This window comes from Corapipo altera, unplaced genomic scaffold (assembly GCF_003945725.1).
Source record: "Corapipo altera isolate COAL_440 unplaced genomic scaffold, ASM394572v1 60, whole genome shotgun sequence".
NCBI classification, from domain to species: Eukaryota; Metazoa; Chordata; class Aves; order Passeriformes; family Pipridae; genus Corapipo; species Corapipo altera.
In genome coordinates this window covers 1,679,021-1,695,572 of record NW_020884912.1, presented here as the reverse complement: position 1 = coordinate 1,695,572, position 16,552 = coordinate 1,679,021, and the positions used below count along the sequence as shown (strand labels likewise).

Here is a 16,552-nt window from a genome sequence, read left to right as displayed (position 1 = left end):
GAGTTGTCCAATTAGTTTGTTAGTGGAAAACATAACCAGGTCATCTGTAAGTTGAGAGATGTAGAAATACTGGGAAAGAGAGGCCAGTTGCTTTACATGCATGTTTATTTATTTAGTACAAAGGTGGAAAATAGTCACTGTTATTCAGCCTGCCAGCAATCTGTTAGCAGAGTTGCTTTTTCTCATTACTGTGCCAGATCCTTAGACAAGATGCAGCTTTGAGGACTAAGTGGTTATGATGAGAACATATACTAAAGCTATTTTTTTCCCATAGTATGATGTTATTATACAATTGCTCATACCAGCATTCAAATCAGAAAAGGATGTCAGCTGAATATGTGAAACAATTTCCACCTATATCTTTCAGGAGAGAGATGGAATAGGATGTGGGTTAGCAGGAGGAAATCTGTTCTCTACAGAGAAAAATCATTAGGCATGGCAACTTATCATTGCCACTGTTGTATTTAAGACAATCATACAGTAAACTGTACTTAAAGTGGTCTTTTCCTCTCTGTAATTAATTTTCATATACTAATTGTAAGTGAATGTCTCTTTTAATTATAAAGTGTTCAAATGCATCTGCATACTTGAAATAGAAGATTTGAGAGCCAGTACAAATGGAAGTTATTGGATAAAGTTATGGTCTGTGCTTTTTGATTACAATTATAATAGAGACAAATTTGTGAGGCACTGGTTTATTGACAGTAAGGAAAAATAATATGGACTCAGGAAGATGAAATAGACTGTAACCTCAGACCTGGACATGAGTTTTTTGGGGGGATGCTGTAACAAGAAAATTAGTTGTTATGACTCAAGTTTTCCCTGTCTTCGAAACAGACCTAAAATTGGACACCTACTTTGGGGAAGGGTAAGAGGATTAAAGGAGTAAAGTTTCGTGGGGGACTTTGAAAATAATAAAAACATTCTGTGCTGAAATTGACAAACATTTTTAAATTAAGGAAGAATGGGAGAAAACCACAAAAAAAGTCTCAGTATTTCTAATCAGTATTTCCTTTCAGTTTCCCTTCAGTTGTTTGTGTCCTGATTTGTTGTCAGTATGTAGAAAGCAGAAAAAGATTGTAAAATGCTGAAATTCATTACATGGCTTACGAACACTTTTTCTTTTTCATTGTTAATGTAAACTATTCATTTTAGATCTATAGATTGGCATAGTTCACTTTGGTTTTCACTGATATTACTTGTGCTACATGAGTTTATACTGGACAGAATGTGTTCCCTAATAAAATGTGGTTAGTATCTTCTGTTATATCTTGTTAGCGTATTCCATTATATCTTACTATTTAGGCTAAGATTACATGGAGCTTTTTAGTAACTGGTGATTTCTAGGCTAATCTGGAGACATCTGAACTTGTGGAACTTTGACAGGCTAATACACTTCTGCTTAAAGTCTCTTTTTCAATGGCAAATGCCATTTCAGGGTTGCATATTTTCAGTTCTTGGCTATGGTTGTCAGACATCCTGATAAATGGCTTTACATACGCTAAAAATACTCTTTAGATTTAGATGAGGACATCAAAGCTTTATGACCTTGAAGCTACACCTTCTCAACTGTGGAATAAGAAGCATCAGAACCTAGTGGTTCTGAAGAAACTACACGTGATTCCTCTGTGAACAGCATGACAGAAATGAGAAGAATGAGTTCTCTGTTTTGAGACTGGGGATGCAAAATCTTTGTTTTTCAGAAGCTGGGTAGCTCTGCAGTAGACATCCCTTCAGAGTTTTCTCAATTCATCTTAAGCAAAGTGATTAAAGTTCTTTTAATTTGTTAGTACTATCGTCTTGGATCAAAATTTGGAATGAAAGCACCTCTGAGTTTTGGGGAAATTCAGGTCCTTGTTTATCACACCTACTTTACAGCTGGATCTAGCTTCCATATCTGTTCAAAATTAGTGTCTTTGATACATATGTCTTACAAAAGCATCCATCTTGGTAGCAGAATACTGCCCTCCTGTACTGATTGCTATCTCAGTCTTCACTGCATTGTTAGAGATAGTGCAGTGCTTTACAAATTTATCAAAATCATCATTTAGTTGTCACTAAATCTATCTGTATTACTCAGTATAATAAGGCTGTAGCATGAATAAAGTAAATCTCATTTTGTGTTCTGCAGTATCAAATTTAAAAGTGGGTTTGAGTTCTGTTATAAAATGCTCTATTGTCTAAGTTTTTAATTTTGTTCTTACGAACAGTAAATTAATTTTCTATTTGGAACAAAAGTCATGGGGGGTTTTCTGTGTTGATTTTTCTTTCCTTTTAAAGAACATGTTTGAAAGTTTATGGCACATTTTTTGGCAGAGTGCACATCAATAATACTACCATATGTCCAGGCTTTAGCACAAGTTTACCTTCGGGTTTGTGGCCATCTCCATGACAAGGTCACACAAATTCCAACAGGGAATGGGTAGTGCAATTTTCAGAGCACGTCTATGCAGCTATTGACTCATTATTTTCAATGAAGGGCACTCATTCCATTTACCACTCACTGCCTCCTTTCCAGATGATCTCCTTATAGTTAACACGAAGAGGATAAGTCTGTCAAAATTTCACTTTACCTGAAAAGAATGTCAACTTTTCTTGCAATATTTTTTTTCCTCATCTGAAATGGTTCTTCATTTTTATTTATTTTGTGGTATACAGTGCATTAGATATTGAAGTCATTAGGAGTAAATCTCCATGCAGCAGCCAGACTGTGAAGGGGGAGAACTAGGTGGCACCAGTGGGACTAGAGACATGGGTTTTGTTTCTAGTTCTGCTGAAGCTTTGCTTGGTAAGCTCTTGCTTATCCCATCTGTAAAAATGGAGTGGACAGCATTTCCATCACTGAAAAATATACTAGGATGCAGAGATGAAAATTCTAGGTAAAAGCTTTTATCTGGGCATCTTTTTACTGCTAAAAAGACAGCACTACCTGCACTGTGATGTACCAGTGTGGTATCTCAAGGAGTGGAATGAAGGGGAAGCATCAGGATCTTCCGCATGTGAGATCCCTCTGGACAGTGGAAGGCTGCTGGAGATCCCACTGGTGGTGTTTCAGTGCTGCCTCTGCTATGCCCTGACCTGGTGAGGAGGACTTGTGGGAAGGTGGATCCCCGCAGCACTCCTTGCAGGGAGTGGGATTTCATCAGGGCCAGTGCTCCACTGGCTGTTTCAAATTGCAGTGGGGCAAGTACCTCACCAGAAGGTTGTAATAACAGTACTAGGACTGACAAGAAAGGGGTGCGTGTGTGCATGTGTATGTGCAAATATTTTCCCTAAATGCTCCATTTTTGCTAAACAATAGAAAACCAATTAGATTTTGCTTCAAAGCTTTGGTGAATTTTGTGGTCTTTCTTTTAAGAGGAAAGGATGTGTTTGGGTGGGGTTTTGTTTAATTTTTCTTTCCAAATTGAAAAGTATTCTACAACCTAGTTCTGCCACTTGTGAAGTAGTTTCATACTGAAAACGGCAAGTCAGCACTGATTAATGGTATTGAGTCAGGTTCTTGTCTCTGCAGAAACAATACACACCACTGTGTGTCTAGACTGAGCCCAGACTGAAAGACCTTTTTCAAGTAGTGGTCTTGATCATGCTCTTTGAAATCAGTAGATAGGCCATTTGTGTAATTAGACCTCAAGAGAGAATACGAAGAAACTGAGAAAGATGTGTGAAGGAGCGGGCTCACAGCTAAAGCAGGGGCTGGTATCAGGATGGAGAATAGGAATTGGTGCTGTGATTAAGCCCTTCTGCCTTCAAACAACGCCTTGCTTTTTCCAGTACATCCCGGATGAGCTCTGAAGGATATCCAGTGGTTCGCAGATTTTAGCCAATTATTTTCTGAAGGGGCCCTCAATGTCTATACAGACTTGAAGCTAAACCACATTTCATGCCTTCTTGTTGGGAACGCCCATTGTCAACAATGGGTTGTTGTTGCAGTCTAGACAATGCCAGTGTCATGATGAGAAACAAGCACTCTACCATGTGTGCGATGGTATATGCCATTGAGAAAAAGCACTTGGTTTATTCCAGTAAATCTCTGATTCAAGGGATATTGCAGCAATGACTATTACACATTTTAAAAAAAATAAAATTATATGGGCTGCTCTGTTTTAGAAAACTTACACATTTTTTCCTCTATTAAATTGCTTCCTGGTGATGGAAATGTCTGGGATTTTTTTTTTTTTCTACTGCATCTACTTTCCTTTAGCTTGCACACCCCTGAGGTAATTAGTGTAGGTTAAAATTTACATAACTGACTTTGGGGTTTTGCAAATAGGAAAGATGGAAATTTATTCAAGGTGGTGAATAATTCATTTAAAAGCAAGTTTCCTGCTTTTTTAATCATGTAGAAGATGTATTACAGACTCATAGAGGTTTTCTGAATAGGACCCTAAGCACTGAATTTTTGATAAATTTTTTTTTCTTGGTATAGGTAAAGAAATATTAACCATGACTCATTGCACTTTTCCTGTTCAATAAGATTTGAATAAACTTAAAAAATTTATTAGGTAGATGATAGAGCTTTTTAAAAATTATCATGACACACTGTGACAAATATTTTACTAAGATCCAGAAGAAATAGTTTTAAATCATACTCTCATTGCCACTTCAGAGGCAGAGACAGAAAACAGTTCAGTTAATACAGATTCATATTTTCTTTTGAATATTCATTATTTAATTAAGATTAGGAAGATAAACAAGGGGATTGGACAGCTGTGGGAGTCTGGTAATAAAATCAATTTTTCTTTAAAAAAACCTTCTCTACTACTGTCTCAGTGTAAGCCTGGTCTGGTAATGTCTGAATGTTGTTGCAATATTATGGTTACTTGATATTTTACATGAAGACATGAAGTGAATTTTCTATTTAATCTTATTTCTTAATTAAGTGGCCACCTCAAAAATTGCTTCCACAGTCATCACCAAGAGTTGCATCCTGGAGAAAAAATGTGAACCAAGCCCTCCTCCCACTTTCTGAAATTTAGCTTTAACTACCTCAGCCCAAAACTTGAAACCCCTTTCCATCTACCAGCAAACTCTGGAAACACATGAAATCTTTCCATCAGTGTTTTTTGTCATTAAACCTTCTCAGAGATTTTGAGCTCTGTTGCTGGGTGTCAGACCAAATGTGCCAGCCATGGCAGCCTGGTGCCTACATCTCGCAGGGGTGATGAAAGTGGTGGCCTTTGCTGCTTAGTCTTTGCTGCCACCAGGATGAGTTCCCTACACCTGAGAGAGCATAGGAATAATCTGTCCTTGCTCTTGACATGTTTCCTGATGACTGCAGCCCCCACTGGACTGTGGGAAGTGTCACGAGGTGGGTCTGATGGCTCTAACCAGGCAGCTACCAGCTCTGCTGGAGCGGAGCTCCAGAGCAGAGCCAATTCCCAGTCCTTCCTGAGAAAGTGGCATAGGAGGTCATTTACCAGGCTGGGGAAAGAAAATCAGTGCCAGCATTTGCAGGGATGGGAGAAGAATGGGTCCTGCTCCCTGCTCCAGAGGCTTCTAGTGAATTTCAGCCAAATGTTGTCCAGGAGCAGGAGGGCCTGGTTCCCACTAGCAGAGGAGCAGTGGTGGAGGAAACATTGTCCATGACACAACTGCCATGTGGAGAAGTGAAAGGTCTTGCTTTGAGCTAGTTTGGTTGCATCACATTTTTAATCACGTATGTGTGATTCCTGACCTGGAGGATTTATTGCATCCATCTCGGAGGATCTCTGCTGGGACTACCAACAAATCCCACTGTTGTCTAAGGCAACCATGATGTTTCTGCTTTAATTTTACAGGATTAAATTAAAAGGGTTACATGCACAAGCTTTTGTTGTTTTTGTCTGTCTTTACATTCTGACAATTTTAGTTTTGGAAATAAGTGGAATGCTTTGCCTTAGTCTTCAGCAGAGATTCCCAAGTTTCCTTAAAACTGACACAAATTTGTCAAAAAATTTAGAGATTTGGAAGAAAGGAGAGACTTAAACAGTCATAAATGGAGTCTCTGATGGGGAATTCTTCTCCATTGACTATTACACTGTCTCCCTACCAAAATGATTTTTTACCTTTGAGGCACAGTGACAGTAGAAGTGGAGCATAATTTTACACTGTTTAAATGACTGTATAGGGTATACAATAGGGAGCCTTCTCATGTATTGGTAGTTTGTATCTATGTTTTATGTCAATCTCAGGGACACCAGCAGAAGATCCAGACATGAGAAATGTTCTTGAATATTCAGCAAGATCTCTGTACTGTTCAGATCAAGGAGAAGAATTTTGTTTTCATGAGTGGGCAGCCCTCAGTATGGTTATCATTTTGAGTTTTTTCACAGAGAACACAGTTTAATAGGTGTGGATGCTGGCTTCTTGATGGAATGACTTTTTGAGCTTGATGTGCAAGGGTAAAATAACTTCAGGCCCTTCAGCTTCATGCTAGAGAGCTCAGAACTGTTGAGGCAGTGGACTGCATACGTGAGTTAGCCTCCTACAGATTGCAACCTCCAAAAATGTCAGTCCCTCTTACCAAGCATTTCAAAACAAACCTGATGAGACAAGGCATCAAGATTTTGAGTGAATTGAGGCAAGTTGAGGGCTCTCTGGTCTATGCCTAAACCTGCTTTGTGTGTTGTATTTTGGTGTGTCTGTACAGACACATTTGCACATGCATAAACGTTATGTATGCTTATGTATGACTATGTGGTTAGGTGTTGTAAAAATAAGGACTGTAGAACACTACCATGTGGAAATACACATTGTATGAGAAAAGTTTTTAAAATAAGGTGAGAGCTCAGTATCTCTTGGAAATAATGCAGCAAACATGGAAAAAAGTTATGAAAAAAATAATGAAATAAAATTACTGCTGCTAGAATTCCTCATTGCTTCTGAAAACCTTCAACCAGAAGACCTGAGACAAAGCTTTGGAAAATTTCACATTTATGGCTTTTATTTCCATGTTCTTTCTGTACATTTGGAAACAAACTCTGTGGTTGTTTTGTTTTTTTTTTAATTTTTCTTCTTGACATGTGGGACTCAAAGCACCACAAGGAAGTTTCTCACCGCAAGAAACAAAAGTGGAGAGCCAGGATTCATGAACTCCTTCAAAGGTATGTCAGATAAGAACCACTTTGTGCTTCCATCTATTGTGCTTTCCTTCTAAAGATCTTTCAGTGCTTCACAGATATTAATGAATAGAACTTCTCCCAAACGAAAGACCTCAGGCCTAGAAAAATTAAGCCTCTGCATTTGAAAGAGGTCTGTGTTTTGGGTTACCTCCATTTTTGGATACTTAGCTTGGGTTGTAATTTTTAAGTGCTACATACAGTGCACTTCAAAAGGTGACCAAATGTCTTCTCCCAGCATTTTTGATCTTTGCCACTGAATTACCCTTCAGAGAGTGAAGGAAATAGGAATTGGAGCAAAGTTTTTGTGATCAAGCTATATATGACCTTCAGATAAATACATGCATCAAATTTCCTGTAAAGAAATGAATGGAGGAAATAAATAACCCTCATGAATCGAGCAAAGGAAGCTATGTTCTGCTGTGACAGCTGATGAGTGGGCTGGTGAGCACAAAAAGGGTCTAACTTCGCTGAATAAATTATTCTCTTCAATCTAATACCCAGCAAAAGGAAGGAAAGGAGAAAAATGGTGCAACTTTAAAAGAGATCAAATGCGGTTATTTAAATGTTTGATGTTCAGTAATGAAAACTGTTTACCTTCATAATTGTGTATTAGCAGCTAATAAAGGCAATAGATACAGTAGTTTAAAAGTAATAAAATCAACAACAAAGTGTATTTAATTTTAAATTGAATTGCAAGCAAATGGGTGTCCTAATGAACCCCTGTGTCAGTGCAACTCTAACCAAATTAAGTGAAATTATTTCCATCATGAGAAACTAAGTAAGTACAAAGTTCCAAACAACTTCTCTCCTCAAGAAGAATGCTTTAATATCTCAGATGTTTCAGGTCTATGAATTAGCTAGTGCCATTCATTCACCTTCTGTTACATCCTTTTAGGACAGCTAGAGCCAAATTGACTTAATGGAAGCTCGAGAACAAAAGTTCAAAGGTGGTTGACCCTGTGCTTGTTGTATTCAGTCCTTAGCGCTGGAATCTTGTCCTTATTTCTCATCGGTCCTGGCTTGGGCAAAATTTCCATATACTTCATTGTCACTGGCATCTACACTGGCCTTCTGACCGATTCAGTTGTTACTTGGGCATTTATGTGATAAAATTCTACTGGTAGAGAAATCTGGAAAGCAGTTTTGCTATGAACCAGTGGTAATTTTACTGATGTAAATGTGTACATTTAAAAAACAAACAAACAAACAAACAAAAAGGCAAAAGAAATAGGCAAGGTCTGAGAAGAATAGAAACTGATTTGTAGCAATGTGCCAGGATCTTGGAGATAGGAGCATCTGTTTCAGAAGGGGAGAATGTGTTACCTAACTAGCACATGTGCATGACTCTGGGATGTTTATCGTGATTGCACAGTCTCTGTAATTTTCTTGATGAAGAACAATGTTAATTTTTACAAATGTGGAGGCTTCTCAGATCATCACCTAGCATGCAAAGAAAGAAAATGGGAATGAAGACACTGTTGTCGAATTTTTCAAAAGTAAGTCAGAAGATACTGAAGGAGTGCTGCAGGAATGCTTCAGAAGTGCAGTCCAGGGAAATGTTTTTGAGCCTTGATTCTTTTTTTTTTTTTTTTTTTTTTTTTTTTTTTAATGAACACCAGGTTATAGCATTTTCTTTTGTGGCTAAAAACTCAGTACATTTCTTGGCAACCTAAGAGAGCCTATTTTCTGATGCCTGTGTTGTATATACCCAAGCTAATACTGCATTGCAACCTTACCTGATGCAGTGATTTCTCCTTGGCTCCATATGACCCCTCTCAGTATGCTGCAGGCAACTCCCTTGACCTGCAGCATGACATGTGGCTGACCCTCAGCCATGAACAGCCTGCTCAGCCTCCAGCTCCTGAGACCCACGATGTCCTTCTCTGTGCCTGCCCCGCCTCCACCTGCAAGTGTGGCTGGAGCATCACCAGCACTGGCACGACCAGCTGACCCTCCCTGGCCTCTTAAAGCATGTTGTAGAAGCAAGAGCTGATGTGTTTTGAAGCCAGCAGAACATCTACAGATGTTTTTACTTAGGGTCAACAATATTAAGATACTGATGCCATGTAGGGACAGAGGAATTACTCATGGTTCTGTGCCTGTTGATGGATGGGATGGGATTGCCAAACCATACAGTTTTATAGTGCTTTTTGTGAATGTCTTAGTTTTACATTTGCTCCTGCTGTGTTCTGGGAACAAGATTTTCTCCATAGGGTACTGTGCCTTTTGTGTATCCTGTGCACTAAGCAGGGTAGTATTGGAAGTGTAGGGCTATTCTTGCTGTATTTGCTGGCATTCTGTGTTGCTACACGGATCACTCTTGAAAAAAAAACCAAAAAAACCCAACAACTTTGAGTTGGTATAATTACCCTCCAAATCACTTTAAATACACAAGAAGTTAACACATGAATGACAAGGAAGGTTTAGTGGTTCACATACAGCTGAAAATTTGTACATGTGCATATAAGTGTATATATATGATGTATAATTTATATATTTAATTTTTCTATCTATTAAATAAGATATTTTTGAAGATTTCTAAATGACATAAGATTTAGATATAAATATATAAGATTTTTTTGGGTGGGAAAAACAAACAAAAAAAGTAAGATTTTATATATATAATTATTTTTTTTTCTGTGGTTTAAAGCCATCAAGTCCCCAAGGACTCAATGGTTTCCAAAAACCTGTCCAAGTTTATTGAAGCTGTCAATCAGTCCTCAAAGTGTCAGCAGAAGCAATGGCTTCCTACTTTAATATTCTCAGCCTAGATCCTGAGCCCCAATGCCAGACAGAGCTGATTGTAGACAGGCATTGAAACTTCAGGTTCCTTATGTCAACCTGTGGCACAGACTGACAAATATTGGTCTTGTTATTTTTTTATGCTGCTTTTTGAAGCCTAGCCATTTCTCTGCTTTAGCAAACTGTTGTTTCTTCTGAGTGCCCTGCAAGTCTTAGGAAATGTTCAAGGAAAACATCAAACTGATGTATTTCCAACAGCAAGTGCTTTCTGTGTATGCATTGTAGTTCATTTCTTTTTTGTTCTTCTTCTCGTTCTGACTTCTGCAGATTGGGAAGTCAGCCAGTGAAAACAGAAGAGAATGAAAAGGAAGAAGAAATGATAGCCAGCTTTGGTAACCTTGCAAGTGTGAATATTGGATTAAATGGAGCAGCAGCAGGGCCTTGTGAGAAGGTGAGGTTCTCCATGAGTGCTCTTTTCCCTAACGTGAACTGCTAAATGACTGGATCAATTGTACTGCTTTTTTCTTTCCCTTTTTTTTTTTTTTATTTCTCTTTTCATAGTTTAAGAGGATAGAATTTAGTGGGTTTCAAAATGTGCTTTCCAGCAAAAGTAACCATATGCTTAAAGAGAATGTCTAAAGCTATTAATGATGAATCATTTGGGCATGGCAAGAGTTCTTCAAAACAGTTTGTCAGTGCTGGCCAAGCAAAGTCTTTCAGCAGGAGATGAGACAGCTATGCCACCATGCAAATGAGACAGGCTTGAAATATGATGAATCTTCTATCTCCTTTTCCTATTCGACTGACACTCGCTTTGAGGAAGGTTGTAAATGCAAGAGAGATTGTGGTATAATTCCTCAGACTGGCGTTTCTGCCCCCCAGTCACTATTCGATTATCTTCCAAATTGCTGTGTTTCAGAGAGATAAAGATTTTTTATGGCTTGCTGACTTGAAACAACCAGAAGAGCCAGAAAAGAGATGGCTAACCGGCCATGCATAGTAATTCCATTGGTAAATGACAAAATCTTTGTTTGTATGACATTTCCAAAATTACTACAGAAGATGAATCTAAAATACAAAATGTCACATTTGGCATGCAAAACTATCACAATATATTTCAGTATAAAATTCATAGAGGCGTTTAATTTAGAATGTGTTTAATAACGAAGGCTGCCTGCATCAGTAATCCTGCCTTGAGGTTTAAAAAGATTGTCTTATTTATTCACATAATGTTAATTTTTTTTATATATGATTCAGAAACCAAAAATATTAAGGTTAAATCTTCATTGTTAATTAAGATTTTCTAATTAAGCTGAAAATTATTGTCATTCAGATTAATTGTTAAGTATGGTTTGTGTTGAGAAACAAAAGAAGTTTAACAAATTCAGCTGTTTATTTAACTGCTTAATTTAATTCCAGAAGCTTTCTATCTATATGGAAATATGCTATCTCTTCCAAAATAAATCCAAGACAGGATTAAAGAAGAGATTATTAGCTACTGCAGGCTTAAACTGTGAGACCACTAAACCAAGTAGCCAAGGTAGCCATGTGATTCTGAAGTGTGGGTTCTTATAACCAATTGAAAAAAAAAGACATCTATCACTAGTCTTTTTTTCCAAATAATAGAAGAAATTGATTTCTTGGGGAAAAGAGGAATAGCATTGCTGATTTTAAGCACTAAATAATTAGTTACTGTAGAAACAATTTTATCCATTCAAGTCAACACTGGAGCCTAACTGGGACTCCCTGTTGTGTGCCTTATCCCTGCATTTGGGCAGCACTGAAGTATCTTCTGGTGTAGTGGGACAAACCTTACATCATTACTCAGGCAAGGTTGTGTAAGGATTGTACAGTCGTGTCTGTTCCCCACAGCCAACCCCCACACTGAGAAGCTGAGTACACAAGGAAAGCACCAGAAAAGCATTTCTGGTACACAGCATTTATTTCATGTTAAACATTCTGTAACTCAGACAACATCTTGTCAACAGCAACCAGCAGACGTTTCCTTCTGTCTGGACTTGGAGTAAAGGTGCCTTTAGGGAGTTGTTATAAAACTCTACATGTGTTGCACTTTGATTACTATTTTTAAGAGAATCTGATTATATGATAATCAGAAGGTAAAAGGATAGTCTGCATCTTACACAGCACTAATAGCTTTGGCAAGGCTAATAATTAGTGCAAAAACATGGCCTGCCCTGTCTTTCACTCTGAGCCTGTGGCCTGCTCGTCACATCAAATATTGTGCCTGTCTTGCAAAACATGCTATATTTTTGAAGGTATTGTCTTCCAGTTAATTCTGCCTTATTATTGCCATCTAATATCTTCTGGTGTCATACTTCACCAGCTCTACCTTCCCTCCAAGGATGCTCAACATTTTATGGGTAGTATTTGTACTGCTTTTTTTATCTGTCATCTCTATGACTTTTGACCTCCCTAATTGCAGATACTTGGCTAGCAATAAGTAATTGCAGGTTGAACAAGAAATGTGTTGTCTGTTTTTCAGTGTTTGTTTTCTGGAAGAAATTTGTTCTTGCTAATTGTATGATTAAAGTCAGCTCAGCCCATGTTAGTAACTCGGAACCTTCTCCCTAGGTTGACTACTCCAAGAAGCCTCAGTCAATAGAAATTCACATCAAATGCCTGAGGGGAGTCAAAGATAAGGTCCCTAAAGGCCACTACACTCTCAAAGTTCGTGTTCTGAGCCGCTTAGGTGGTGGCTTAGTGGAGAGACCTGAACTGAAGGAACAGCCTCAGGCCAGGACAACGCAGCCTGTTACTCATGATGGAAACTTCTACAACACTGAAATCTACTTTGGACAAAGTATCCAGACAGTAAGCAACACTTCATAAATATGCTGTCTTTGCTTTGAAAGTTAAAACACATCCGCTCTTTCTCCTTTAGGCTTATATATTTAATGCATTCCATCATGTTAATAATTTATTTAATATTTTAAGGTACAATTTAGAAAGGTGCAATTTTTTTCCCCTAGGTTAACCCTCATCACTCACTCTAAAAGTGCCAAATATATGCTACATCATATAGTGTTGTCAGCTAATTTTAAGTTTTACTTTTATTCTCTCTTATCTATGCAGCTTGTCAGCTTTGTAATTTGATTTCTGTAAAGTAGCTTTAGAATAATAAATGAACGAGTGGGTGTATATAAACACATGAATGCCCAAATCCTTTTGTGAGTTTTTAGCTCCATTGACCCCCATTTGCCAAAAAAGCAGCATTTGGATTATTTTGGAAGGAGCCCAAACACTTGAGGCTCTATTCTGTCTTTTGTGACTGAGGCACACATATTTTCCTGCCTGAGCATGCTGTGCATGGCAGGATTGTTGTGTGTCAGTTGCTCACTGTTGTAGCTAATGCCTAGTGCTGGTTGAAACATTGGTCTCAGATAAACCCTCTGGCACGTGAAAGCTTTTCTTTACGGTTTGAAAAACAATCTTCATCTCTCTCAGTGCGGTGGGGTTTTTTTGTGTGTGTTATGAGACATTGGTAGAATGACTAGTTTTTTCTGCTTTCAATCATTTATTTTGTGGTATGACCTGAATGGTAGTTTTCCTCCTCCAAACCTTCTGTTGTCCAAAGTGTTGCATGGATACAGAACAGACGGGTAGTCCTTATCCCAAAGAGCTTTGGGATAGCAAACCTTTATGTACGCCACTGATGCTTTCAGTTACTTGTGGATAGGTAATTTCAGATGTTGAGTTTGTGACTTATAAAGTGTTACTAAGTCACATTTTCTACTTTTTAATTGTTTATCACCTGTAATAGATAGTGAACAGTGTCTGTAATACAGCTATTGGTGTGAAAGGAATCACATATATGGGGGGGAAACTGTGAATGTGACTTTCACATGATGTTAAAACAAATATATGCATCTGTCAGAGAAATCACTGAACTGTGATTCCTTCCTAGGCAGGATGTGTGCATCCTGGTTACTTTCCGTGGAGATTATGTATTGTCTTGAAAGGAGAAGACTGGACAGTATGACTGAATGACTCCAGCATAATCTGCTTACTTTCAACATCATGTTTCTCCTAGGTCTTTGCTGCTTCTTGCATTTGCAAGTTTGCTTTAAAGTTCTCTTGGGTCTCACAGGGGACATTTGATTAGCATCTTCACTAAACTTCAATTTTAGTCTAGTGAACCAGCATGCAGGTCGCAGGCAAGTTCACTTAAAATACAGGACCAGGAGAACTTGGATTAAATGACCTTCTGATAATTCCCTGTCTTCAGAATTCTATAATGGACAGCAAAAACTTAATGTCATAATATTAGAGAACCTTCTCCACCAGCTCATTTTGAAGACATGGGATGTATTGTACCCTGGATGACTCTACCTTTCTGTTCTTCCACCTCGGTATTGGTGCACAACCTTAAGATATGTTTCAGAAGAAACCCTTGGGGTCTGTGCTGAGATGAGGCAAATTTTAGGCTTCAGATGGTTAACATCTACCAGAAAACTTGGGGTAAGTAGTGACATCTTAATGGTGAGCTTCACATGAGCATCTGGGTTTGGACACAACACTACTACCCTGGGATATATTATGGGGTGGGAAATAGAAGTGTTCGCAAATGCAGAATACGCTTCTGTTTTCATTGGCCAGAATAATGATAGGAGTTCAGTGTAAACATGGTGAAAACGAAGACATGCATGCTTGATATTGAAGGAAAGCTTAATTTTAAGTAATATATTAGAGAAATTGTTCCAGAACACTACATCCTTCCAAAAATAATAACCCTGTCATGTCGGCAAAGTTGGTGTCAGCGTGGGTTACCTGCTGCGTACAGAAAGTGCTGGTCATGTAAGTTAGATCTGCCTCAGGGCTAGTCTGACTTGCACACCCGACCTTTCAAAAATGTTTTCTGTTCATTAATCAATGTTCTTTGCTCCAGCTTGCCAGTTTCCCTTCTTTCCACTCCTTCATTGTCCTCCCTTTTAGTTTGTCAACCTACTTCCCCAATAACCTCTGACTACTTACTAGACAGTGGCTCCTAATAGCTGCAGTTGAATTTTATTTGTCTTTCAGTAAGGCCAGACAGCCAAACGAGTAATTTTTTTAATTTAAATTATGCTAAATGAAACTTGTATGAATGCTTTGGATTGTGATAAAACGCAATTGCTGTTTCAAATGACTGTTTACCATTTTAGAAATAGCAACAAACGGCATAATCTGAATGGGACTTGTTTTAGACTCATCATTTATAGGATATTTTCATATATTTAGTTTATGCAAGTGGACTTTAGGCTTTGATAGGTAAAGTCTGTGTGACTGTATCATCTTTACCTAGAACAAGGATTTTGCTAGTATAACTTCCTTATTGCTGTTTCATGGTGGCTAAGATACTATTATAGATAAGACCTAAGTAGTCAGTAAACATTTTTTTTCACAGTGTATTTAAAGCACTGTTTTACTCCATAGGATTATGTTCAAGTGTTAGCAAGTCCAGATTGCATTTTTCAGCTTAATGATGACTTGAAGAGCACAAATGAGTTCCAGTATGCAAAAGTATAATTTTACACAGAAAAAGAAAGTGATTGAGGTTTTATTTTGCCATCTTTTCTTAGGTTAGTTCAGTAGACATTAAAATTGTTCTATGAAACAGTTACAACAATAAGAACAAAACCTCACTTTTCAGAGTCAAAATATTCATTGACTTCAATGGAACAAAAGTTGGAATGTGGCAAAAAAGCTTCTCTTCTTTAAAAAAAATGTTTTCAGCTATAATTTCAATTATTGGGACCAAAATATTTTCTGGTACATTGCCAACTTTGCCTACAGGGAAGGAACCTTTAAGGAAGATGTTCTTATTTCCTCTTTCTTTGCAACAAATTATAAACATTTCTGAAGCACTTTTCAAGAAAAAATATTGCCTGTTAGAAAGTGTTCAGAATGGGAAGTTCAGATAGGAAATTTTCAGCTGTTGCAAAGAGCACCACAAGTCAATGAGGTTACCTGCAAGTGACATTTAAAAAGTATTCGTTATGCTGTCCAGACACCTCGGAAGTCAGTCCAGCACTGCTGAGCAGAAATAGGGACAATTTTGTCAGTGTTGGGCTAACCCAAACTGCTTTTTAATCCTGGTCCAGTTGCACCCATTTGGCATTAGTCCTTATTCTGTGAGAGCCTTTCAAAACTGGTACTTTAGCAAAAAGAGTGTGAGGGCCAGAAGTATGTGAGCACTGGTGCTACACATTTTTCCCAATGTACCTGGAACTTGAGATAGTACTAAATCTGTTCATATGCATGAAAAGACATCATTGCTGACAGAACAGTTCACAGAACTGAAGATTTTTAAAAAGTATATCAACTGGTTAATATTTATGTATCAGTGTGGCGAGGTACTAGCAATATTATAACAGTAGCTGGATACCATTTTGTTTTACTTGAGGGAAATTCAATATGAATAAAACAGCAACTTTTCAAACATGACATTTAATCCACTCATGTAAATCATACCAGGAAATCTATTATTCATTATTAAAAGGGCACCATATTTTTATTACACTGAAAATGAAACACAAATGCTGTGAAAAATTTAGTGCCTTTTCCTGAAGTTTCAGGACACTTATCATGTAGTCATCTAGCAGGGGCTGACACTCATTTTAAAATATGGCCCCAAAATTAATAAATTTGAACTCTTTTGCTTGGAAAAAGAGGATGTTCTATTTCACTGAATGAAGTGGATTTATTTT

At 37.8% G+C, this 16,552-nt stretch overlaps 1 protein-coding gene across 6 annotated transcripts in view; it reads left to right on the top strand.

The window, feature by feature from the left end:
* OFCC1 (orofacial cleft 1 candidate 1) overlaps positions 1-16,552 on the top strand; it is a 190,313-nt gene that overhangs the window by 52,205 nt on the left and 121,556 nt on the right. For all 6 annotated transcript variants that reach the window (XR_003529499.1, XM_027654185.1, XM_027654187.1 and 3 more), the window contains 3 exons: positions 7,018-7,085; positions 10,173-10,296; positions 12,438-12,677. Coding sequence is in view for 5 of the 6 variants with exons in the window: in XM_027654185.1 (XP_027509986.1) it covers positions 7,018-7,085; positions 10,173-10,296; positions 12,438-12,677 (432 nt within the window). In the remaining variant the exon portion in view is untranslated. The remainder of the gene's footprint in view (positions 1-7,017; positions 7,086-10,172; positions 10,297-12,437; positions 12,678-16,552) is intronic.